Source organism: Sus scrofa, chromosome 6 (assembly GCF_000003025.6).
Source record: "Sus scrofa isolate TJ Tabasco breed Duroc chromosome 6, Sscrofa11.1, whole genome shotgun sequence".
In the NCBI taxonomy this organism is placed as follows: domain Eukaryota; kingdom Metazoa; phylum Chordata; class Mammalia; order Artiodactyla; family Suidae; genus Sus; species Sus scrofa.
Window position 1 is genome coordinate 70,117,280 of NC_010448.4, and position 23,689 is coordinate 70,140,968.

At 47.4% G+C, this 23,689-nt stretch overlaps 1 protein-coding gene across 4 annotated transcripts in view; it reads right to left on the minus strand.

Moving 5' to 3' along the window:
• The window catches only part of CLSTN1 (calsyntenin 1), a 78,996-nt gene that overhangs the window by 31,035 nt on the left and 24,272 nt on the right, over positions 1-23,689 (minus strand). For all 4 annotated transcript variants that reach the window (XM_021095294.1, XM_021095293.1, XM_021095296.1 and 1 more), the window contains exon 2: positions 9,858-9,980. In XM_021095294.1, coding sequence (XP_020950953.1) covers positions 9,858-9,980 — 123 coding nt within the window. The remainder of the gene's footprint in view (positions 1-9,857; positions 9,981-23,689) is intronic.

Sequence of the window (23,689 nt, forward strand, 5' to 3'; positions counted from 1 at the left end):
AAAAAAAAAGGAATAAACATTATTGGGGGAAGGATAAATCAGGGAGATGGGATTAACACATATGCGCTACTATGTATAAAATAGATAACTAACAAGACGGATGAAATAGATAACAAGGACCTACTGCATAGCACAGGAAAATCTCAATATTCTACAATAACCTGTATGGGAAAAAAAGAATAAACATATATATATGTAGAACAGATTCTCTTTGCTGTACACCTGAAACTAATATAACATTAAAAGGAAACTCTATGCCAATAAAATAAAATAAAAAAATTTAGTAGTTCCTGCTGCGACGCAGGAGGTTAAAGATTGAGTGTTGCCGAAGCTGTGGCATAGATCACAGCGGTGGCTTGGATACAAACCCTAGCCCAGAAACGTCCAGATGCCATGGGTGCAGCCAAATAAATAAATACAAATGAAATATAAGATTTAAATTTAAATTAAAATAATAGACAATTACTTTGACATTCACATATTTCCAGGCTGCTCTCTGACTGGATCCATTTATAATGAGAGCAGCAAAACCATGCACATTTATCTTTTCTGAAGACCCCACCAATTGTACTTAAGTTGCTGCCTGAGTGAGCTGCACCCACAGGGTTTAGTGCCTCAAATCCACAAGAGCTCAGCACACAGCTAGATCAACTGGGTCCTTCTGCCTGTGATGACTTAAAAAGCATCTTGGCAGGCGGCAGCCCAAACTACCAGGAGCAGCGCCAATTCATGCCGGACAGACCTGGGTTTCTGGTACCAGCTGCACGGCCCAGCCTGTCTCTGCCGTGTCTGCAGACCGGCCGGTACACCCACTTCTGGAACCCATTCAACGGGGACCCCAATTTTACCGGGGGAAGTGGGTCCGAGACTGGAGCGGGCAAGGGGCGAGTGAACAAGTTAAAATGATTGCCATGTGTCAGGTGGGATATGACGGGGGCTAGACTAAGGCCATGTCAGCAGGAAACACCCAAGGGATTTCAGGAGCAGGACAGGACTTGGTAACCAACTGAATGGAGAACATGCAAGAGGCGGGTTGGGGTTCCCGTCGTGGCTCAACCAGTATCCATGAGGATGCGGGTTCCATGCCTGGCCCCGATCAGTGGGTTAAGGATCCAGTGTTGCCTCGAGCTGCAATACAGGTTGCAGACACAGCCTGGATCCCGAGTTGCTGTGGCTGTGATGTAGGCCGGTGGCTATGGCTCTGATTCGACCCCTAGCCTGCAAACCTCTACAGGCTGCAGATGCAGCCCTAAAAAGAAAAAAAAAAAAAAAAAAAAGAGGCAGGAGTAACCCCTCGGTTTTCAGCTGACACTGTCATTTAGGGAACTAACAGCAGATAAAAGCGGCAAAGACTTGAGAGAAGGTGACGGGGTCAGGTGTTTGGTTTGTTTATCCCTGACTTCTTGCTTGTTTGTTGCTGGAGGATCTTAAAAGCCAGATGTTAATCTGTTTCACCCACACAAAACTCACTGGATACAGGTAACGACCTTTTATACTGTATCATGTGGCCAATGAAACTCACAATAATTCTTTTTTTTTTTTTTTTTTTTTTTTGTCTTTTTAGGGCCATACCTGTGGCACACGGAGGTTCTCAGGCTAGGGGTCTAATAGGAGCGACAGCTGCTGGCCTACACTAGAGCCACAGCCACTCCAGATCTGAGCTGCGTCTGTGACCTACACCACAGCTCATGGCAACGCAGGATCCTTAACCTACTGAGCAAGGCCAGGGATCGCACCTGCCACCTCATGGTTCCTAGTCGGATTCGTTTCGACTGCGCCACGATGGGAACTCCAACAATAATTCTTCAGATGTTTTCACAGTGAATATCCTACTGCCTCTGAAATTACACTCAGTTTAGGATCTTCCTCCTCCAAACCAGGCACCCATTTCTTTAACATTCAGTCTCCCAGGAGCTGATTTTTCTAAGCTTTTAAAGTTGTCATTGATTTATACCCGGATGTCCCCTTCTACTAGTGACACACATGTGATAATTACAGACATGTGGTTACACAGCAGTTACACGTATGTGGAGCTACACCACAGTGGCAACAAAGAAAGAGCACCTCTGCCTGCAGTTTGCCCTCCTAGACACAGTCTTCCCTTGACTCGGCAAGGAAGGACCTCTCAGCTCAGACGATGCGCCATCGCTCCGCCACACGAGTCTGCTCTCGCCACGTCTGAAAGGCCCCACCAGGTTCCCCCGCAACCTCTCCAGCTCTGCTTGCCTCGGGATGGACCAAACCTTTCCCCCTCTCTCTCCACTCTTCATTTCCCTCGGATCACCTAAGTACTCAAAAGGAACTTTCCAAAAGATTTTTTTCGGAGTTCCCTGGTAGGATAGTGGGTTAAGGATTCGGCACTGTCACTGCAGCAGCTCGGGTCACAGCTGTAGCTTGGCTTTGATCCCAGACTGGGGAACTTCCATGTGCCACAAGCACAGCCAAAAAAAAAAAAAAAAGATGTTTTTAAAAAGCAAAACATAAAAATATAACAAGGAACGAACCCAGCAAAGTATAGACCTGACTTCCCGATGTCCAGCTGCACCAGAGTTCTCGGCTGAGAGTGTCTGGCCCTCATTGCCCCCTCTGTCCCCTGGCTGCCGGCTGGCTTGGCATTCTTTCTGTCTTCTTCCAAATCTGAGTTTGGTCACAAACTCTTCCCCAGATGAGAGGGGTGTCTCCAAGGCTCAGGCGTGGTCCTGTCCTCGTACCGCACCCCTAGGGAGGTCACCAGCAACCCCTCCAACACTTGAGGGTCCCTCAGGCAAAAGGGACTTCATTGAAGAGCCACCGGGAACTCCCAGAATTGACTGCAGGCCAGAGAAAGGGACTTGGAGACGGTGAGAAACCAAGGCAGCTCGAGAGACCAGCAAGGGAGGAGCCACCGGAGTCCCCGGGCAAAAGGGCCTGGACAGAAGGCATGCGACCACAGCTGGTATCAGCACCTCTGTCCACATTCCAGGAGGGAGCATCTGGTCAGCCTGGCGCGGGTGGTGCGTGCGCTCCGCTGGAGACCCACCAATATGGACCCAGTGGGATAGAGGCCAGGGGCTGTTAGGCGACCGTGGCCATCTCCTGAGCAGCAAGCGTCCACGACAAAGGGCCCTGTGGACCCACTTCCTTCTCCCTGACGTGGCACTCCTGCCCACAGAGGGACATCCAGGCTGACCCTTATTTACAGTGACTTCGACTTCCTTGCCCACGGGTCTAGGCTGGTTTCTGGAACAAGTTCATGTGTGGCTCTAATCACAACAGTTTTTTGAGATGCCTTAAATATCCAGCAACAAAAAGCACACACCCTGACAGCCCAGGCATCCCCTCCAAGCCGACGACCGCAATGGCTCGCAAATGTCGGTGTGCCAAGAACTGCTTGAGAAGCTTGCTGAACATGCCGTCTGCCAAGCCCATTCCCAGAAATCCTCACTCAGCAGCTCTGGGGCAGAGCCTAATAGTCTGAGTTTTGAACAAGCCCTGCCAGGTAGCTCTGATGCATTTGGGCTGCGGCCTGCGTTAGAGAAACTGGCCCGTCAGTGGTTTCCAAGCCTCAGGGGCTGGCTGCAGGTGTCTTCAGCTGTACTCCTGGAAGCACAGACGCAAACAGCAAAGAGAGGAACCCAGGAACTGGCACACAATGGATGGGCCCCAGAACCATCTGGACACAGTGCTGGAAAACCATGAGGTGACGTCCCGTCCATTCAGCCTGGCAACAGACGAGCCATGCGCGGGAGCCGACTTTGGACCCTCCGGAGCCTCTGCCCTGTTGGCCCTCCTCCTCTCATTGGCATCTCCCATCCTGAGCGGGAACTGGGTGGAGCCTGCCTCGGGCAATCACCTCCTGCCTTCTTCCACCCCCACCACCTGCCACGTTCAGCTGGCCCTGAACTACACAAGTCCTGGTACCCCAGCTGCCTCTGCCAGTGCTGGCTTCGCCTCCCCACCTGGAGGATCAGTGCTTTGAGAACAGGGACCAACGTTTATGTGCTGCATTCTCTGGAAGACCTAGAAAAGCTACGGAATATTTAGCGATTACTGATCTCAAACCTTTCCTGACAGCAAAGGCCTCTAACCTGAGCTCACTCTAGGCAGTCACTGTCAGCAGGACGTTTCTGTCCTGACATCTGATCCTTACTTATTTAAAACTGCTATTCAACTACTGCCTTAGAGGAGGCTGAATCACATGGAATTTCTGACATTCCATTTTTTCAGATATTTTGACATCTTCAATGTACAAAAATGGCAAATTCATGCCGCCTAACCTGATACATCCAACTCATTGCTGCAAACACAACACCCACCCAAGTGCACACGCTGAAAAAGCAAAACTGGGCGGAGATGTGTGGTAGTGAACCTGGTCAGCCATCCTCAGGGCTGTGAGTCCCATAACCTACAAAGAATATGGAGAAAAATAGCACAGATCTGAGTTGTGCCATTAAATACCTAAGGAAATATCAATATCAAAAGGAAGTTCCCGGAGTTCCCGTAGTGGCTCAGTGGTTAGCAAATCCAACTAGGAACCACGAGGTTGCGCGTTTGATCCCTGGTCTCACTTAGAGGGTTAAGGATTCAGCGTTGCCGTGAACTGTGGTGTAGGCCGGCAGCTGGCAGCTACAGCCCCAATTGGACCCCTAGCCTGGGAACCTCCATATGCTGCAGGTGCGGGCCTAGAAAAGACAAAAAAAAAAAAAAAAGTAAGTTCCCGTTCTTGCCCTGAAATTTCTTTGGGATTCTATTCTTATCATATGTGTTTAATCTTATAAAATACTGGGACTCATTCTGGGAAGGCAGGGAAAAGAATGCTTCTGGAACCACCTACTAAAGGGAAGAGCTTCAAAAAAGTGGGGGAGGGGTGGGGGGTGCTGAGCTTGTGATACAGGCAAGACTTCGTTTTCTTAGCTTCGCTCTGAGAAAGCAGCCTGGGCCAGCTCCTGTGCGTCCCACAGAAATGTCTGATGAGTGACAATGCAGAGCACACTTTGGTGACCAGGCTTCCCACAGGACATGGGTATTTATTCGGAGCTCGGATGAGCGATCTCCGGTGGGGGCCCACATGCACGTCCTGGGATGGGCTAAGACGGTGAACCAGGACGCTTACGATGTTGTAAGAACTGCACTGGAGGCAGACTGTCTGGCTTAAAGGCAGCCCTACCGTCTGTGCACTCTGTGATCTTGGGCGAACTCATTTGCTCCTTCTACAAATATTTTTGGAGCAGCGATTGGCCCCAGACGCCAGATTAGGGACTGGGAATTAAGTGGAGAGCAGGGCAGTTAAGCTGCTGAGCCTCCGTTTCCTCATCTGGAAAATGGGGATGTGAGAGCACCTAGCTAGCCCATGTGACAGCTGGAAGGAATCAGATAAAGTGAGCACGCAGAGCCCTGAGAACACCCCCTGCTGCCCTGTGAGAGCGCCACGACTGCCAGATGCCAGCACCACCGCCAGCATCATCGCGGCGCTAAACTAAACTCAATGTCACCACCGAACCAACCTCAGATCAAAACAAGGCTCCAGATCTGGCCTCTGTTTCACTCAAAAATTCTTTAAGAAAAGTGGTGGGAAGATGGCACACTCTGAAGACCATTACAGAAAGATGGAAAAATAGTCTTCATGGAATGTTAGGTAAAAACGTTATTTTTATTTTTTTATCTTTATTTTTATTTTTTTGTCTTTTTGCCATCTCTTGGGCCGCTCCTGCGGCATATGGAGGTTCCCAGGCTAGGGGTCTAATCAGAGCTGTAGCCGCCAGCCTGCGCCAGAGCCACAGCAATGCAGGATCTGTGTCTGCGCCTACACCACAGCTTACGGCAACGCTGGATCCTTAACCCACTGAGCAAGGCCAGGCATCGAACTCGCAACCTCTTGGTTCCTAGTCGGATTTGTTCATCGCTGAGCCATGACGGGAACTCCCAAAAAGGTTATTTTTAAAAGATTCATAACAGTAGCAATAAACACTGTATATGGCGCTTACTATGTACTAGGCATTGTTTTAAGCTCTTCATATTTAGAAACAAGCTGAATTCCCCAAAGTCTATAAGGTATGTGATGTCATTATCCTTATTTTACAAATGATGAATGTGAGGCACAGAGATGTTAAGTAATTTGCTTAAGACCACACAGCCAATAAATTTCAGAGCCAGGATTTAAGCACAAGCTGGTTGGCTCTAGGGTTTGTGTTCCTGATGTATTTGTCTGCTGTGGCCTCACGGGGGCAGTGTTCTGTGTGGTGGCTGGGTGGGTAGCAGGACAGGTACCATGGCAACGGAAAGGGGGTGCGGGGGCAGAGGTACTTCCTTCCCTGCGCTGTGCAGCTACTCATTTTGGTAGGGTGAGGACCAGGCTCCAGGCAAGTGTAGATGAGCATCAGTTCCACCCCTTGGTGTGTAACCAAGGGAACCAAAAACCATCCACACACAGACTCGCACACAAACGTTCACAGCAGCATTAACCACAATCGCCACCACGTGGAAACAGTTCTGATGCCCATTGCTGATGAATGAATACACGAAACGTGGTCCATCCGTATGATGAAATACTATTCAGCAATAAAAAGGAATGAAGGATGGATACATGTTTACAGTATGGGGGAACTTTCCAATCTTCACGACAAGTGAAAGATGTTAGTCACAAAAGGCCACATGTTGTACAGATATGAAACGTCCCGAACAGGCAAATCCACTGCCAGCGGGAGTGACTGCCCACAGGTGCACGGGTTTCTCTGGGGGGAGGTGAAATGTTCTCAACTTAGTGGCTGGTGGTTGAATGAATGTTAATAAAAACCGGTGAACTATAAACTTCATGGTACATGAATTCTATTTTTTGGAAGACTGTAAGAGCAGCTGTGCTCCCCCATGAAAATCTCTGCGAGGAAAAGACTTGCTTTTTCCGTCCACTTTGACAACCAAGTTACACTAGGCCTGGCTCTAAACTGCTTCTCTATGTAGGTTTTAAAAAATCCCAATATAAGAGTTCCCGTCGTGGCTCAGTGGAAATGAACCTAACATCCACGAGGACACAGGTTTGATCCCTGGCCTTGCTCAGTGGGTTAAGAATCTGGCGTTGCCATGAGCTGTAGCTTGGATCCCACGCTACTGTGGCTGTGGCGCAGGCCAGCAGCTATAGCTCCGATTTGACCCCTAGCCTGGGAACCTCCATATGCCACAGGGGCATCCCTAAAAGGACCAAAAAAATAAAAAAACAAATAAAATTAAAAATCCCAATATATAACTTTTGCCCACCAATTAAAACAAAAAACCTGAGAATCTCTGAAAACATCAAACTTTACAGGTATTATCTCATTCCCGATAATACATTAACTTGTGATCAATGACACAAAATTAAATCCATCGAGAAAGAAAAAATAAGGGACACTTTATTAATACGACGTTTCCCTTCAAAGTCAGTACTCAATGCATTTCATTTCCTATGTCCCTTCCTTTGTAACTTCCCGTGGTGCTTAACTCAGCATCATGGTCAAGAGCCATCCTGCCTGGACTGGAACCTGGCCTGTGTCACGTACGAGCAGGTAAGTTAACTGCTCTGCGCCCCAGCCTCCCTTCTTTAAAATGGGGATGGCAGGGAGCATACTTACCTCAAACGGTGCTGAGGATTAAACACTGACGCGTATTTGCGGAGCGCTTAGAACAGCAAGCGGGACACGAGATGTGCTGTAAGCGCTGTGCACATGAGTCTCGTGGGAGCTCAGAGCTCTACCACCAACGGGACTGTAGACGGCTGATATCCCTGATATTCCTACAGTAAAGAGGGTACTGAGGGACTTCTGACTGCAAGCACGCCTTATAACGCATGTGATGTCAGAACCGTGCAGTCCACTCAGAAACACGGGCTCGATAACCCCACAAAGTTTATTTACACGGCCCTGAAACGGCACACCCTCAAGGGGGACGCGTACATAATAGCCGAAGGCGTCAGGGGCAAAGCGTGTGTCCATGTGCACGCAAACACTCAAAAATCAGAAATGGGAGTTCCCGTCGTGGCGCAGTGGTTAACGAATCCGACTAGGAACCATGAGGTTGCGGGTTCGGTCCCTGCCCTTGCTCAGTGGGTTAACGATCCGGCGTTGCCGTGAGCTGTGGTGTAGGTTGCAGACGCGGCTCGGATCCCGCGTTGCTGTGGCTCTGGCGTAGGCCAGTGGCTACAGCTCCGATTTGACCCCTAGCCTGGGAACCTCCATATGCCACAGGAGCGGCCCAAGAAATAGCAAAAAGACCAAAAAAAATCAGAAATGCACAGGGAAAACTGACAGGCAATGCTAAAAATAATTTTAAATCAGGGGAGGGGGAACAGCCAAAAAAAAAAAGGCACTTTGGCTACTGGACAAACGCTGTTGTGTTCCTCGCAGAGAGCACTTCCCCCGCCCGCCACCTAATTGGATTTCTCTCTAAAAACCAATAAACAAGTAAAACTAATTGGAAAGGTCTGTCTCCACCACTGACTCCATTAGCCCAAGACGGTTCTCGGGTTACTTTTCTGGAAATGGGATGCGGCTCTCAAGTAGAATGAAGAAGGGATTCATTTTTAAAACCGCTCTTCAGAGACAGCCTCTCACTCACCTCCCCCTGTGTGTCCCAGGCGATTTCATGTATGGTATGATCTATATGGGCTAGTTAGATTTTTCTCATTTGTCCTTGGGCAAAAGAGCACTCTTTAATAGGAAGAAATTTTGTCCTGGAAAAATAGCATGCAGAAACTAGTATCTAAAAGTGTGGAGTTCCCTAGCGGCTCAGCAGGTTGGGGGGGTCCAGCGTTGTCACTGCTGTGGCATGGGTTCAATCCCTGGCCCCAGGAACTTCCACATGCCACAGCTGCGGCCAAAAAAAAAAAAAAAAAAAACTAGGAGTTCTCATCGTGGCTCGGTGGTTAACGAATCCAACTAGGAAGCATGAGGTTGCAGGTTCAATCCCTGGCCTCGCTCAGTGGGTTAAGGATCTGGCGTTGCTGTGAGCTGTGGTATAGGTTGCAGACATGGCTCAGATCTGGTGTGGCTGTGGCTGTGGTGTAGGCCAGTGGCTACAGCTCCGATTGGACCCCTAGCCTGGGAATCTCCATATGCCTCCGGTGTGGCCCTAGAAAAGACTAAATAAATAACTTCACAAGGTCAATTTTGACTCTGAGGCAAAGACAGGGTGAAGCAGCGCCTCCCTCCACCAGTTAAGGCCTTGATGTAAAGCAAGAATCGTTCTCATCTGGAACATGCCAGGTTGTTAGCCAAGCAGAAAATCTCCAAAGCAACCTTAGAAATGCATCTCTATAAGTGATGAGCTTGCAATCTTATAAAATAAATTCAAGTTAAAAATTTATTGAATGTAAAATCTAAGCCCAAAGAATTCATCTATAAAAGATTGCTCCATGCCTCCAAGGAAGTCTTTGCAGGTAACTGAAACCTAGGTTGTGCAAGGAGAATCTTGAGCTGTGAGTATGTAGGTCTTTGCCACTCAGGGACCAGGGGCACCGGAGAACAGGTCAGAAAGGCAAAATCCCCCATCCGCCCAGACCCACTGGATCCACGCCTGCATTTTAATACGATCCCCAATGCTCTGCATGAACCCTCGAGGCGGAGACACACTGGTCTAGACGCTCTCTCTCTGGTTACATCAAGACAAGGAACACAGTGATGAAATTAAATATTCTGCTTTTCTACAAGTACAGGCTTTTTTCGGGGGGGAGGCGGACAGGGACTCCAACTCTTACAACTAAAAGGGAAAAATGTGGCACACGGGGGCCACAAACCACCCTTAGCTGTCAACACGTTCTCAGAAAGGCTCAGAAACACCCCAAACAGGATGTGTGAGGTACCTCCCCCCAGGCCAAAGTTGCGGGGAGTGGACTCAGACAGGGAGCCTACCTGCAAAGCGCAGCGGTGCGTCTTTGTCCAGGGCGATCAGCGGGGGGTCGAGGAGCACGGCGCTGTCGCTCTCGGTGACTAAGCCGTGATACGTGGGCTCGAGCCATGGCTTGTGCTTGTTAACTGTGTTCAAAGACAGAAGAAGGAGAAGGGCCAGGGGCCAAGTCAGAATGGTTATTTTCCACCCAACTGCTTTTGAGGACACACACCCACTTTTCAAACAATACAACTCTCGTGAGTCTGGGTGGCCACGCTTATGGTTTTGTTGTTGTTGCTATAAGTTGGTATCAAGACCCAAATGGGATCAAATTCTAAATTCTAGAGTAGGTAATGAAGAAATTATCTGAGTTCAAAAATAAATACACTGTAACCAAAAACATGCAATAAACTGCTCTAGGAATTGAAAGAAAGGAAAAAGACCAGTGGATATGGGCAGTATCTTAGACACACTCATGCCACTTCTGCTTTTTTCAGCCTATCCTAGAAAAGTTACAAATCAAAATATGGTATTTCTTGGATTACGAGATACAAATTACTATTTATAAAATAGATAAACCACAAGGATATACTAGAGCACAGAGAAATAGAGCCATTATGTCATAATAGCTTTCAATGGAGTATAATCTATAAAAATGTTGAATCGCTATGTCGTACACCTGAAACTAACATAATATTGTAAATCAACTATACTTCAATTTTAACGATACTTCTTTACGACAATAACAGTACAATAAAATTACCTATTGAAAATTAGCATGCAAACACATAAAAGAAAGAGGCAAATAAGACTTGAATATAAAAACACAAATATAAGGTATTAAAAGAAAACGAAACGTAAAGCTTGGGGAAAACCTGTCTGAAAACACAGGGTTCGACAATCGCCCCTTTGGGGTCAGGCCAGCCCGGGGCTGTATCACCTGGAGCAGGTGACTGGCCTCGTGACCTCCATCCCCGCCTCTGTGAACCAGCCATGCCCCACAACCCCCAGGGGCTGGGGTGGATGGCTGGAGAAGTGGCGCTTCTCCTTCTCAATTGGGCACAAGACAATTGGGGCACGAGAATGGCTACCTCTGTTTTTAAGGTAAGAACTGCTGGCCTGGCAGTCTGCTTCCCTGAGAAAATGCATTAGTAGCTTCAGTCCCTTTTGTTTTGCTCAGGGCTCCTGCCCCGTCTCCCCAGGGGTCTCTGCTGAGACTTCCCCAGCCCCTCCCCCGGGTTCCTGGCTCTACCAGCCCATTTGGGCTCATCTCACACTTAGAACTCTTCCATTTTCCTTTCACCTTCTGAGTGTTGGAATTTCAACTCAGGGTATGTCTCTACCCCTTAATCATGGATGATGTGATTAAAAGGAACATTATGAAACTTTATTTCAAACTTAATTTCAGTGCCTATTTCTTTTTCCTATTATTATTCTTTTTGCGGGGGGGGGGGTGTCCCCAAGGCATGTAGAAGTTCCCAGGCCAGGGATCGAGCCTGTGCCATGACAGTGGCCCAAGCCACTTCAGTGACAACACTGGATCCTTAACCCACTGCACCACAAGGGAACTATCCAGAGTCTCTTCCCTAAGGGTAAGTCAACCCAGAAGCATCTGAAACTAAATTTAAATGTTTCAGCATCTTTAGTACAATGTTACCATGATGTGATACTTTTTTTTTTTTTCCCCTTATAGGACAACAGGAGAAGGTGAGGCTCAGAAGCATCCCCCCTCACCTGCACTTACATGTGTGAAATTCTGAACCAACAGGCATGCATGGGCCTAGGTTTGCATGCAGAAACAAGCTACCCTCTCTCGAATGAATGATGCCTCATTCTACACAGGCAGCATCCAAACCAACCGCAAATCCTTCTACCTTCACTGTCAAAGTTAACCTAGACCCACGGGGCGCTGAGGAATGGCCATAGCATTTTGGTTTTGCAAGATGAAAAGAGTTCCAGGGGTTGGTTGTACAACAGCACAAATGAATGAACTCAACACTGCTCACACTTAAAAATGGTTAAGATGGGAAATTTTATGTTATGTGCAATGTGCGACATTTTTGAAAAATCCGCACCCACAAAATAAACCCAGACACAGCCATTTCTCATCCTTTCTGCCGCCCACTTAGGCCTATTAAGAAAGCCTCATCCTTGCCTCCTATACCGACTCTTCCCAAAGCGGCCGTGGGATGCTTCTAACATAGGGGTGGTTCAAAGCCTGTGCTCTCAGAACCAAAATTACTGAAGACCCCAAACAGCTTTGGCTCACGTGGGATCCATCCATTAGAAGTCACTGTACTGGAAATTAAAACCAAGAAAAATGGTCTTTTTGCCTTTTCTAGGGCTGCTCCCGCAGCATATGGAGGTTCTCAGGCTAGGGGTCGAATGAGAGCTGTAGCCACCGGCCTATGCCACAGCCACAGCAATGCGGGATCCGAGGCGCATCTGCAACGTACACCACAGCTCACGACAACGCTAGATCCTTAACCCACTGAGCGAGGCCAGGGATTGAACCTGCGACCTCATGCTTCCTAGTTGGATTCATTAACCACTGAGCCATCATGGGAACTCCTTAAATATTTTAATGAAAATTACTATTTGGGGGGGCCACACCCACAGCATACAGAAGTTCCCAGGCCAGAGTTCAAACCTGCGCCACAGTGGTGACCTGAGCCAGAAGTGACACCACCAGGTCCTTTAACCACGAGGCCACCTGGGAACTCAGAAAATAACCCCTTTTAAAGATAAATTCTCCTAAGAAGGATGGCGATGTTTTACAATTTTACAAATCCCTTCAGGGCCTGGCTCAGTAGCAGGCAGGAGGCTCTCAGTACCACTGCTGCAGCCAACATGCTCCTGCGTTCGTACACATCCCACCGTCTCCAGAAAACTCTGTTGTACGCTCGAGAGAAAAGGAGGAAGAGGCCAATCCCGTCTCAGTCTTATTCAAAGAGCTCTGATCTCTCGAATGCCCTGACAAGGTCCCCCACTTCGTCCCCTCCTCCAACTAACGACAGCATCCATGGCTCTGCCCAGCCCCTACCTCCCTCCTCTTTCCTCTGTGACGCCCCCCCCCTCCAACGGGCGGTCAGCCTGGGACCTGGGGTTACTTCGTTCCTCTCAAGTCACTGGGGTCAGCTCCTACACCCTCCTCACAGGCTGCTGTGTGACCAAACCAGGCATGTATAAGACACCCCGGACAGGGCCAGGCACTTAGCAGAGGCCACAAGGGGTTGTGCTGTTGTGACTTCTCCTCCTGCACAGACAGGTGCCAAAACAGGTTCCCAGAGCATGGCCTTTTGGTGACTGACTGCTCATTCCCGCTACCCCTCAGGAACCATCTGGCGAGTATATAGGAACCGCATGTGCAGTACAAATAAAATCAGCACCCTGGTGGCTCAGAGGGTTAAGGAGCTGGTGTCACGGCGGTGGCTCAGGTCCCTGCTATGGCTCGGGTGCAACCCCTGGCCTGGGAACTTCCAAATGCTGGAGGTGTAGCCAAAAGAAAAAAAAAAAAATCAGTGCCCCGGTTTATAAGTTTTCTCACAGAAAGGAAAGTTTTGGTGCTGAGAGCTGGGGGAGAAAAAAAAAAAAAGGTACAAGCTGGTGTTTTAGACACTGGAAAGATGTTTTTATTTTTCGTTTCTGGCAGGTGGATGATCCAAGCAAAGGCGATGAGAATCTGGAGACATTGTGAGCTTGAAAACATTGAGGGTCTGTCTGGAAAGGTGCGCCCGGCTTGGACTGGGCAGAGAACGGATGCGAAACCAAACCCAGGTCACAAAGACCAAAAGCTCAGTGCCTCGTCCGGGAAAACGTCTCCTCCCCCCACAAACACTGCTCCCGGGACAAAAGATTCGGTAAAGAGAATTCAGACGCTGTGGTCCACCTGCCCGTCTCCTTCAGAGGCACCCCCAGGCCAGTGGGGAGTCAGCTGGCGCTGTGCCCTGCAGGGCCGTCTGGCTGGCTGTGGCCTTTGATCAGAGAGGGTTGCAGCCAACACACTTTGCAGTCGGGTCGAATGTTTTATTATCTATCTGCCTATCCATCTGTTTCTTTATTGCTTTTTAGGCCCACTCCCGCGGCACATGGAGGTTCCCAGGCTAGGGATCGAATTGGAGCTGTAGCCGCCGGCCTGCACCACAGCCACAGCAATGCGGGATCCGAGCCACGTCTGCGACCTACACCACAGCTCACGGCAACGCCGGATTCTCAACCCACTGAGCAAGGCCAGGGATCAAGCGTGTGTCCTCATGGATGCTAGTCAGACTCATTAACCACTGAGCCCCGATGGGAACCCCGAATGTTTTACTTAATTGCTGAAACTCCCATCCTCTCCAGGTGTCTTATTGAAACTGTGCTATGGGATAGGCTGGAACACTGCCAGGAGGTGTAGCCCTTAAACAGAGAAACAGGCCATTTTAAAGAAAGTACTCCAAAGCCTCCATTACTTGATACTAACTGCTCATTTTATCTTTAGTTTTTGGGCCACATCAGCAGCATGCAGAAGTTCCCAGGCCAGGGATCAAACCCACCCCACAGCAGTGAGCCGAGCTACAGCAGTGACAATGCTGAATCCTTAATCCACTGAGCCACCAGGGAACTCCTCTAACCTCTCATTTTATTTACTTATGTTTATTTTATGGCCATACCCATGGCATTGAAGTTCCCAGGCCAGGGGTTGAATCCAAGCTACAGCTGTGACCTACATTGCAGCCACAGCAACGCCAGATCCTTTAAACCCACGGTGCCCAGCTGGGGATCAAACCCACGCCTGCACAGCGACCCAAGCTGCTGCAGTTGGATTCTTATTCCATGGTGCCACAGTGGGAACTCCTAATCTCTCATTTTAAAACACAGCGGTTACTCATGCAATTCACTATTAATAAAGGACTATTAACAGCCATATTCAATTTCAATTTTTTATCATATTTAAGATTTTATTAACAAAATTATAAGCAGCAAAAACTGAAGGAGACTATTCCAGTATGTGAGCCCATAAAACTCCTGGGACTCTAGCAAACAGGATTTACTTAACCCAGCAGGAAAGTAGAAATACCGGGCTAAGCAAACTGCAGAAAATCTGTGATGGATTTCTGCCCACCCTAATGGAAAGGCCTGCAGCTGAAAATGGCTAATGGTTCAAGGGGAATAATGACTGAACAGCTACCATCCCAGCTCTTTTATTCTCCCCCCCATGATTCTAATTTTATAATTCAAGATTTCTAAATTGCTCCTTAAGCTGGCAGGAGAATGAAGAGATTTGGCCAGTTCCGAAAGCTGAGCTTTTAAATATTTAATCAATGATATTTTCAATATTTCATCACATTCAATTGGCATTATAAAACATTTATGGACACAAGTGACTGATGTTTCTATAGTCATTCCCCCCCCAAGAAAATCAAAAATAAAGACAGGAGACTGCTGGCCAGAAGTCTAGAAGCAGGTCACCCATGTTCAAAGTCTTTACCGGATTCATTTCATCACATTCTGGATCATAAATAAGCCAACTAAGTTTTGAATGGCATAGCATTAATCAAACCAGAGAATAGCAAGGCTAGCAATCAAACCTTCTCCGAGTGTAGGTTATATCTGGGGTATATCCCTATTATTTTAGGACCTGGCTAGTTTTTGAGGTTGTGGTAGATTTTAATCATTAGAAATTCCCACCAATTTAGAAATCAACATGAAAAGAATATAACAGTTCACTTCAGGGTTAACTTGAGATAGAAAACTTACATCTCCCTAGCACATCCCAGCTCCCTGGACTAAAGAGGATATGGCCCCTTGTCCAGGTCACATAAGTCACAGCCCCAGGCAACTGAGGTGCACGGTGGTGTGGACATCAATCCCGCACCACCAACAATTCCTTTCTTATTTGGTTATACAGAGAAACACACTGTTTTCAGAAACCACTGTTTAATGTGTGCCTCTCCTCATTCCAGGACCCCAGATTGGTCATACTGGGCCAACATTGACACCATAATAAATAATGACAGGTGACTACATTTTAAGAGATTGGGAAGTTCCCTGGTGGTCTAGTGGTTAGGACTTGGTGCTTTCACCATTGTGGCCCAGGTTCAAATCCCTGGTCTAGATCCCACATCAAGCCATTGCATTCCACAGCCAAAAAAAGGAGGGGGGGAGCAGGGGAGACAGACTGTAGACATTTCACTGGTAAATCCTACATGATGTGACATGTTTTGTTTGCAGACAAAATGTTTAACCTCAGTCCATCCAAAGAATCGGCAGCTAAGGAACACGGCCACTAGGTGGCGACAGGTGCCTTGGATTCCAGACTTTGACTTAAAAATCCAGCTCTTTTCTGACCAAAGCAGCAGAACGTTCATCTTAGTAGGCCGTTTGTTAAAAATGATATGCATAGAAAAGTGTCTTAAATTATATGACTATAAAATCTCCAGCTGATTTTTTTCTCAAAAACAATTTAGAAAATATTCATAATCCCCCAAAACATATTTGTACTTACAATTTTATAAAATATTAATATACGTATTATATTGAATATAAAAGGCATACATATGGTCTCTGGGACTCTCTAGGCATGGTGCCCGGTCATAAAGTCTTATTTAGCTCAGACCATGCCTGGTTCTTCACAGCAGCTTCACAGCAAAGGTCCTTTCAGCCTCACATCATCACTGACTTGGCGTTTGAGCCAAGAGACCTTCCCTGAACACCTACTAGGCATGAGCGCACTGCAAGGTGCTGGGCTCCTGGAGAACAAACATGTCCTCGACCCTCTACAGTCTAAATGATACGGCTTGAACCAAGGGCTTAGGAGATGGGCTGCTGAACAGTTCCCCCCGGGGCTAGGACGTCATCAGTGAGCAGACAGCAAGAGGAACAAGGAGCCACCCACCCAAATGCGGCCACGCCCCCGTCAGAGGGAAGGAGAACTCCGGAGGGTCTCCCAGTGGGAGCTCAACCTTCCTCCCAGAAGGGACTGGAGTCACTTCTGCTAGAACTAGTCCCACGGCCCCATCCCAATTTCCTGGGGAGGGGAAGTGCAGGTCTAGCATGTGGCTGGAAAGGAGAGCTGGAAAACCTGAGGTCAGTTCTAGGGACCACCTAGAGAAACAAGAGGAGACCCCCACCCCCACCCCGCCACCAGGGATACCTCTAAAGGATAACAGGTTTCTCAGGTGTGAGGGGATATTTTAAACAGAAGAAAAATACATACAAGGGTTCTTCGAAAAACTAAAAATAGGGAGTTCCTGTTCTGGCACAGCAGAAACAAATCCGATTAGGAACCCATGAGGTTGTGGGTTCGATCCCTGGCTTCACTCAGTGAGTTAAGGATCCGGCATTGCCATGAGCTGTGGTGTAGGCCGCAGATTCGGCTTGGATCCCACGTTGCTGTGGCTGTGGTGGAGGCCAGTGGCTACAGTTCCAATTAGACCCCTAGCCTGGGAACCTCCATATGCCTCTGGTGCAGCCCTGAAAAGACAAAAAGCCAAGCAAAACAAAACAAAACAAAACCTAAAAATAGAGTTACCATACTATCTAGCAATCCCACCCCTGGGCATACATCCAGACAAAATTTTAATTCAAAAAGATACATGCTGAGAGGTCCCTGGTGGCCTAGTAGTTAGGACTTGGCACTTTTTCACCAGTGCAGCCCGGGTTCAATCCCTGGTCTGGAAACTGAGATCCCACATCAATCCGCTACACGCCACGGCCAAAAGGAAAAAAAGATACATGCACCCCAATGTTCATAGTGGCACTTTTTTTTTTTTTTTTTTTGGCTTTTTTTTTGCCATTTCTTGGGCCGCTCTCACGGCATATGGAGGTTCCCAGGCTAGGGGTCGAATCAGAGCTGTAGCTGCCAGCCTACCCCAGAGCCACAAAAATGCAGGATCCAAGCCACGTCTGCAACCTACACCACAGCTTATGGCAATGCCGGATCCTTAACCCACTGAGCAAGGCCAGGCATTGAACCTGCAACCTCACGGTTCCTAGTTGGATTCATTAACCACTGAGCCATGACAGGAACTCCATAGTAGCACTATTTTCAATAACCAAGACACAGAAACAACTTAAATGTCCATCATCAGATGAATGGATAAAGAACATGTGGTGTTCATATATACACACGATGGAACACTGGCCATAAAAAAATGAAATAATGTGGAGTTCCCATTGTGGCTCAGCAGTAACGAACCCAACTAGTACACATGAGGATGCAGGCTGGATCCTTGGCCTCGCTCAGTGGGTCAGGGATCCTGAGTTGCTGTGACCTGTGGTGTAGGCCGGCGGCTGCAGCTCTGATTCAACCCCTAGCCTGGGAACTTCCAAATCCTAAGGGTGTGGCCCTAAAGAGCAAAAACAAAAACAAAAAAAAGGTGAAATAATGTCATCTGCAGCAAATAGAGATTATCATATTAAGTGAAGTCAAAGACATGTATCATGTGACAGCACTCACGTGTGGAATCTAAAAAATAAATGATACAGGAGTTCCCGTCATGGCGCAGTGGTTAACGAATCTGACTAGGAACCATGAGGTTGCGGGTTCGGTCCCTGCCCTTGCTCAGTGGGTTAACGATCCGGCGTTGCCGTGAGCTGTGGTGTAGGTTGCAGATGCGGCTCGGATTCTGCGTTGCTGTGGCTCTGGCATAGGCTGATGGCTACGGCTCCAATTAGACCCCTAGCCTGGGAATCTCCATATGCCGCAGGAGCGGCCCAAGAAATAGCAAAAAATAAAAAATAAAAAATAAATGATACAAATGAACTTAAATTTACAAAACAGAAAGAGACTCACAGACACACCTATGGTTGCCACAGGGAAGGGGGTGGGGGGGATAAACTAGGAGCTTGGGATTAAAATGTACACGACTGTAAATAAAACAGATAACCAACGAGGACCTACTGTCAGCTCGGGGAACTATATTCAGTATCGTGTAATAGCCTATAATGGAAAAGAATATGAAAAAACATATAGATAGATATACGTCTATCTCCTTCTCTCTCTATATATATGAATTGCTTTGCTGTATACCTGAAGCTAACACAGCACGGTAAATTAACTACACTTCATTTTTTAAAAATACATATAAAGTATAAAGGTAGAAAAATATCTGGTTCTTCCTTGGACTAACAAGACTGACAAACACAGGCCTCTGGAGTATAAGGAGGTGCGGCCAGAGAGGGGCTGGGCTGTCACTTAGGGAAGCGGTGAGCCGCCCTCTCTTGGGTTACACCGGGGCACTCTTGCAATTCCTTAGAGAGCAAGAAGCTGTTAAAAGCTATAAACAGTGTGATCTGGCAGAAACGGCAGAAACTTTGGGATCGAGCAGAACTCAGTTAATAAATGAATTCTGTTGCCCACTCGCTCTGCAACGAGGGGCAGGTGCCCACTCCTGCCTCATAAGTGGAGAAGGAGACCACCGGCCACAACCTTGTGCTGAGGATCAGAAAGGACAGAAGCGAAAGGCCCACCGCCCGGCCTGTCACAGGGCATCCAACAATTCCCTGTGGATAAGGAATCATAAGCAAGAGCTGTTTTAGACATAACTGAGGGCAGAAAGACCAAAGCTTGGGAGACTCAGCCCTGGCCTTCCCGTCCTCATCTTCCTGAATACAACCCACAGCAAGAGGAAACCCCCAGGCCGCAGACCCTGACATCATCCCCTTTCTTTGGCAAAAGACAGAAGTAGTGTTATATATCTTGTGATGATACTGTTATGTGTAAAACAAAAAGCAAACAAACAAACAAAAAACGGCTTTTAGTTTTTAACCAAAATAGGAAACGTCAATCAACCAAAGCAACACTGCATGAAATCAACCAACAGCAGCTCTCCTTTTCAGCTGAGGTTATTCCTGGGAATGAGTTTGGCTAATATAGCTAATATACTTGGCTAATCAGTTTCCTCTGATTCTGTAAAATACATTTTTAAAACTGCTCTTTGGCGTTCCCATTGTGGCTCAGCAGTAACAAACCCGGCTAGTATCCATGAGGATGTAGGTTTGATCCCTGGCTCCACTCAGTGGGTGAAGGATCCGGCATTGCCGTGAGCTGTGATGTAGGTCGAAGACGCAGCTTGGATCCTGAGTTGCTGTGGCTGTGGTGTAGGCTGGCAGCTGTAGCTCTGACTAGACCCCTAGCCTGGGAACTTCCGTCTACTTTGGGTACAGCTAAAAAAAAAAAAAAAAAAAAAATTAAAAACAAAAAAACAAAAAAAACCCCAAAACCCAAAAAACCTATTCATGTTTTTCTAATACTGAACTCTTCCACAGAGTCTCTAGACAAATTATAAGCAGGTTTAAGGGCCTCGTCATCACAATCCCAAATAAATTTAATGTGCAAGTGTTTGAAAAAGCTGTATGTATTAGGTGTGACGTTCTGAGCCAGATAATTTGTACGTGGGGGCTGCCCTGCGCACTGCAGGATGTTCGGCAGCACCCCTGGCCTCCATCCACTAAGCGCCAGGAGCACCTCCCTGGCCCTGACAACCAAAAACGTCTCCAGACGCTGCCAAGACCCCACCAGCTCCCCTACAGCCACTGACTAAGATCCACCTCGTTAAGGAAAACCAAGGTTGTCCATACCAAAATCATCTAAGACTTCGAAAACAGCCAACTTTACAATTTGTGTGAATTACATCCATGCGAATTTTATCTTTAAAATAAAATCAGGCGTTCCTGTCATGGCTCAGTGTAACAAACCCAACTAGTATCCATGAGGATGCCGGTTCCATCTCTGGCCAGCGTTGCCATGAGCTGTGGTGTAGGCCGCCAGCGGCTGCTCCGATTCGACCCCTAGGCTGGGAACTTCCATATGCTGTGGGTACGTCCCTAAAAAATAAATACATAAAAATAGAATGAAATCGTATTTCAGTGTAAAATAAATTCTTAAATTAAGCAAAAGAGCCATTCATCTCCTTAATGGTACAATGAAACGCAGCTTGTGTTTCTTTACTTTGCTCAGGACAAGCATTTCACCTGCCTTGAACAGGCACGCCCTTGTAAGCGGTGCCATCCTATAAGAGTGGAGCATGGTGACCTGCCCGTGGTACCCGTGGTTCCTCGTGTTGGGGAAGAAGATGCGTGTCACGAGGTGAGACCAGAGAGTAAGCAAGAGTGGAATGGGGAGGAGCCTTAGTGCCCTTCTCCCAAGTTCCAAATGCCGAGGCGGGAGGCAATGCAGACAGAAGCAAGGGAGAGATCTGATGGAGCGTGTGACCAAAGACAGGACGCTGTTTCCATCCTGGACCCAGTTAAGGAAGGAACACAGGGCTGGGAGAATCCAGGGAACGGAGCTTCTTTCTCTTCCCTTCCTTCTATCGGCATCCATCCATCCATCACCCACCCATCCATCATCCATCTATCTTTACTGAGCCCCAGGTAGTCTTCTAAGTGCTGAGAAACCGAGGATGAACAGACTCCTGACCCTCACGGAGTTTACGGTTGAGGGAAATACTCATTTGAAACACATTCTGTAAGGGTATTTGCAAAGGCAGCAAAATCCCTCTATGATTCCAACTTTTCCCAGCTTAAAGTGGGCCTTCTCAAATTCCTCCGATTCCAAACAAGTTTTTTTTTTTTTTTTAACTGTTGTAAAATACACAACACAAAATCTACCACCTTAAGCGTTTTTAAGTATATACCATTCCATGGCATTAAGTGCATTCCTCTCCAGAACTCTTCCCGTCCCACTAACTGGACCCCTCTCCTCATGAAACAGTCATTCTTCCTCATTCCAGCCCCCGGGAACTACCAGTCCACTTTCTGTCTCTTATGAACCTGTCTCCTCTGGGGACCTCAGATGAGCAGTTATCTGTCCTTTTCTAACTGCTTTGTTTCAGTTCGCATAATGTCCTCGAGGGTCACTGACCTTGTGGCACATGTCAGGATTCCTTTTAAGGCTGAATAATATCCCACTGTATGTACACGCCACACTTTCGTTTATCCACGCATCCATCCACAGACACGTGGTGCTGCAGGTGTGGCCATAAAAAGAAAAAAAAATAGACCCTTGGGTTGCTGCCATCTTCTGGACATTATTAATTATACTGTCATGAACGTGGGTGAACAAATATCTTCTTGAGACCCTGCTTTCAATTATTTTGGCTACACACCCAGAAATGGGATGGATGGATCATACGGTCATTCTATTTTTTTATTTTTTGACAAACTGCCACACCATTTTCCATGTGGCCACAGCTTTATAGTCCCACCACCAGTGCACAGAGTGCCCATTTCGCCACATCCATACCAACACTTGTTACTCCTGGGGTTTTGGTGGGGTTTTTTTTGCTTTTCAGGGCCGCATCTGAGGCATATGGAGGTTCCCAAGCTAGGGGCTGAATTGGAGCCACAACTGCTGGCCTATGCCACAGCCACAGCAATGTGGGATCCAAGCGACCCTTCGATCCACACCACAGCTCACAGCAACACCGGATCCCCGACCCACTGAGCGAGGCCAGGGATCAAACCTGAATCCTCATGCATACCAGTTGGTTTCACTAACAACCGAGGCTCTTCGAAGGGAACTCCCTTCCTGGTTTGTTTTTGTTTGGGGGCCATGCCCACGGCTTGTAGAGGTTCCTGGGCCAGGGGTTGCACCCACACCACAGCAGGGACCTGAGCCACAGCAGTGACAATGCCCTGCCCTTAACCACAAGGCTACCAGGGAACTCCACTTTCTGGTTTTTGACAGCAGCCATCCTAATAGGTGAGACCGATCACGTTTTATATCATGCAATTTTATCTTTTTTTGTCAAGTAATACGTAGAAGCAGACAGAAGAGAGTAAAGAACCCCACAGACCCACGATTCATCCACTACAATTCTCCACACAGGGTCAATCTTGTTTGATTTACATACTCCCATTCCTACTACCAAATTCAATATAACTTCACCCCTCACCACGTCAACATTCATCTCGAAAAGAGAATGACTCTTTTTGGAAATTAACCACGATGGCAGTAACACCGAAAAATTCAGAGTAATTATTTAGTATCATCAAATACCCATATAGGATTCATATTTATCTGACTGTTTTAGTACATCTAAATTTAACTCGGAGTTCCCATCATGGCTCAGTGGTTAATGAATCCGACTAGGAACCATGAGATTGCGGGTATGATCCCTGGCCTTGCTCAGTGGGTTAAGGATCTGGTGTTGCCGTGAGCTGTGGTGTAGATCACAGACGCAGCTCGGATCCCGCATTGCTGTGGCTCTGGCGTAGGCCAGCGGCTACAGCTCCAATTAGACCCTTAGCCTGGGAACCTCCATATGCTGCGGGAGCGTCCCTAGAAAAGGCAAAAAGACAAAAAAAAATTAAAAATAAAGAAATAAATTTAACTCAATACATCTCTCATCTTTGTGACATTTCATCATGAATTCTACTGCTGTGAAAGAAAAAACTTAACACTGTTGGTCACCCTTAAGCAGTAATGCTTTAATGGTTTCCACAACTTCTCAAGTTCTGTTTTGTTTCACCATTAAATATGTCTGTTATGTAGGGTTTTTGTCGACGTTCTTTGTCAGGTCCACAGAGTTCCCCTCTATCCTTAACTTGCTGGAGTTTTTATCATGAATGGATGTTAGATTTTTTGCTGTTGTTGTCTTTTTAGGGCCACACCCTCAGCACATGGAGGTTCCCAGGCTAGGGGGCCAATCAGAGCTGTAGCCACTGGCCTACACCACAGCCACAGCAACGCGGGATCTAAGCCACGTCTGCGACCTACACCATAGCTCATGGCAACACCGGATCCTTAAACCAGAGTGAGGCCAGGGATTGAACCCGCATCCTTATGGATACTTGTAGGGTTTATTAACCTCGGAGCCACGACAGGAATTCCAGGATGTTAGATTTTTACCAAATGCTGTTTCTGCAT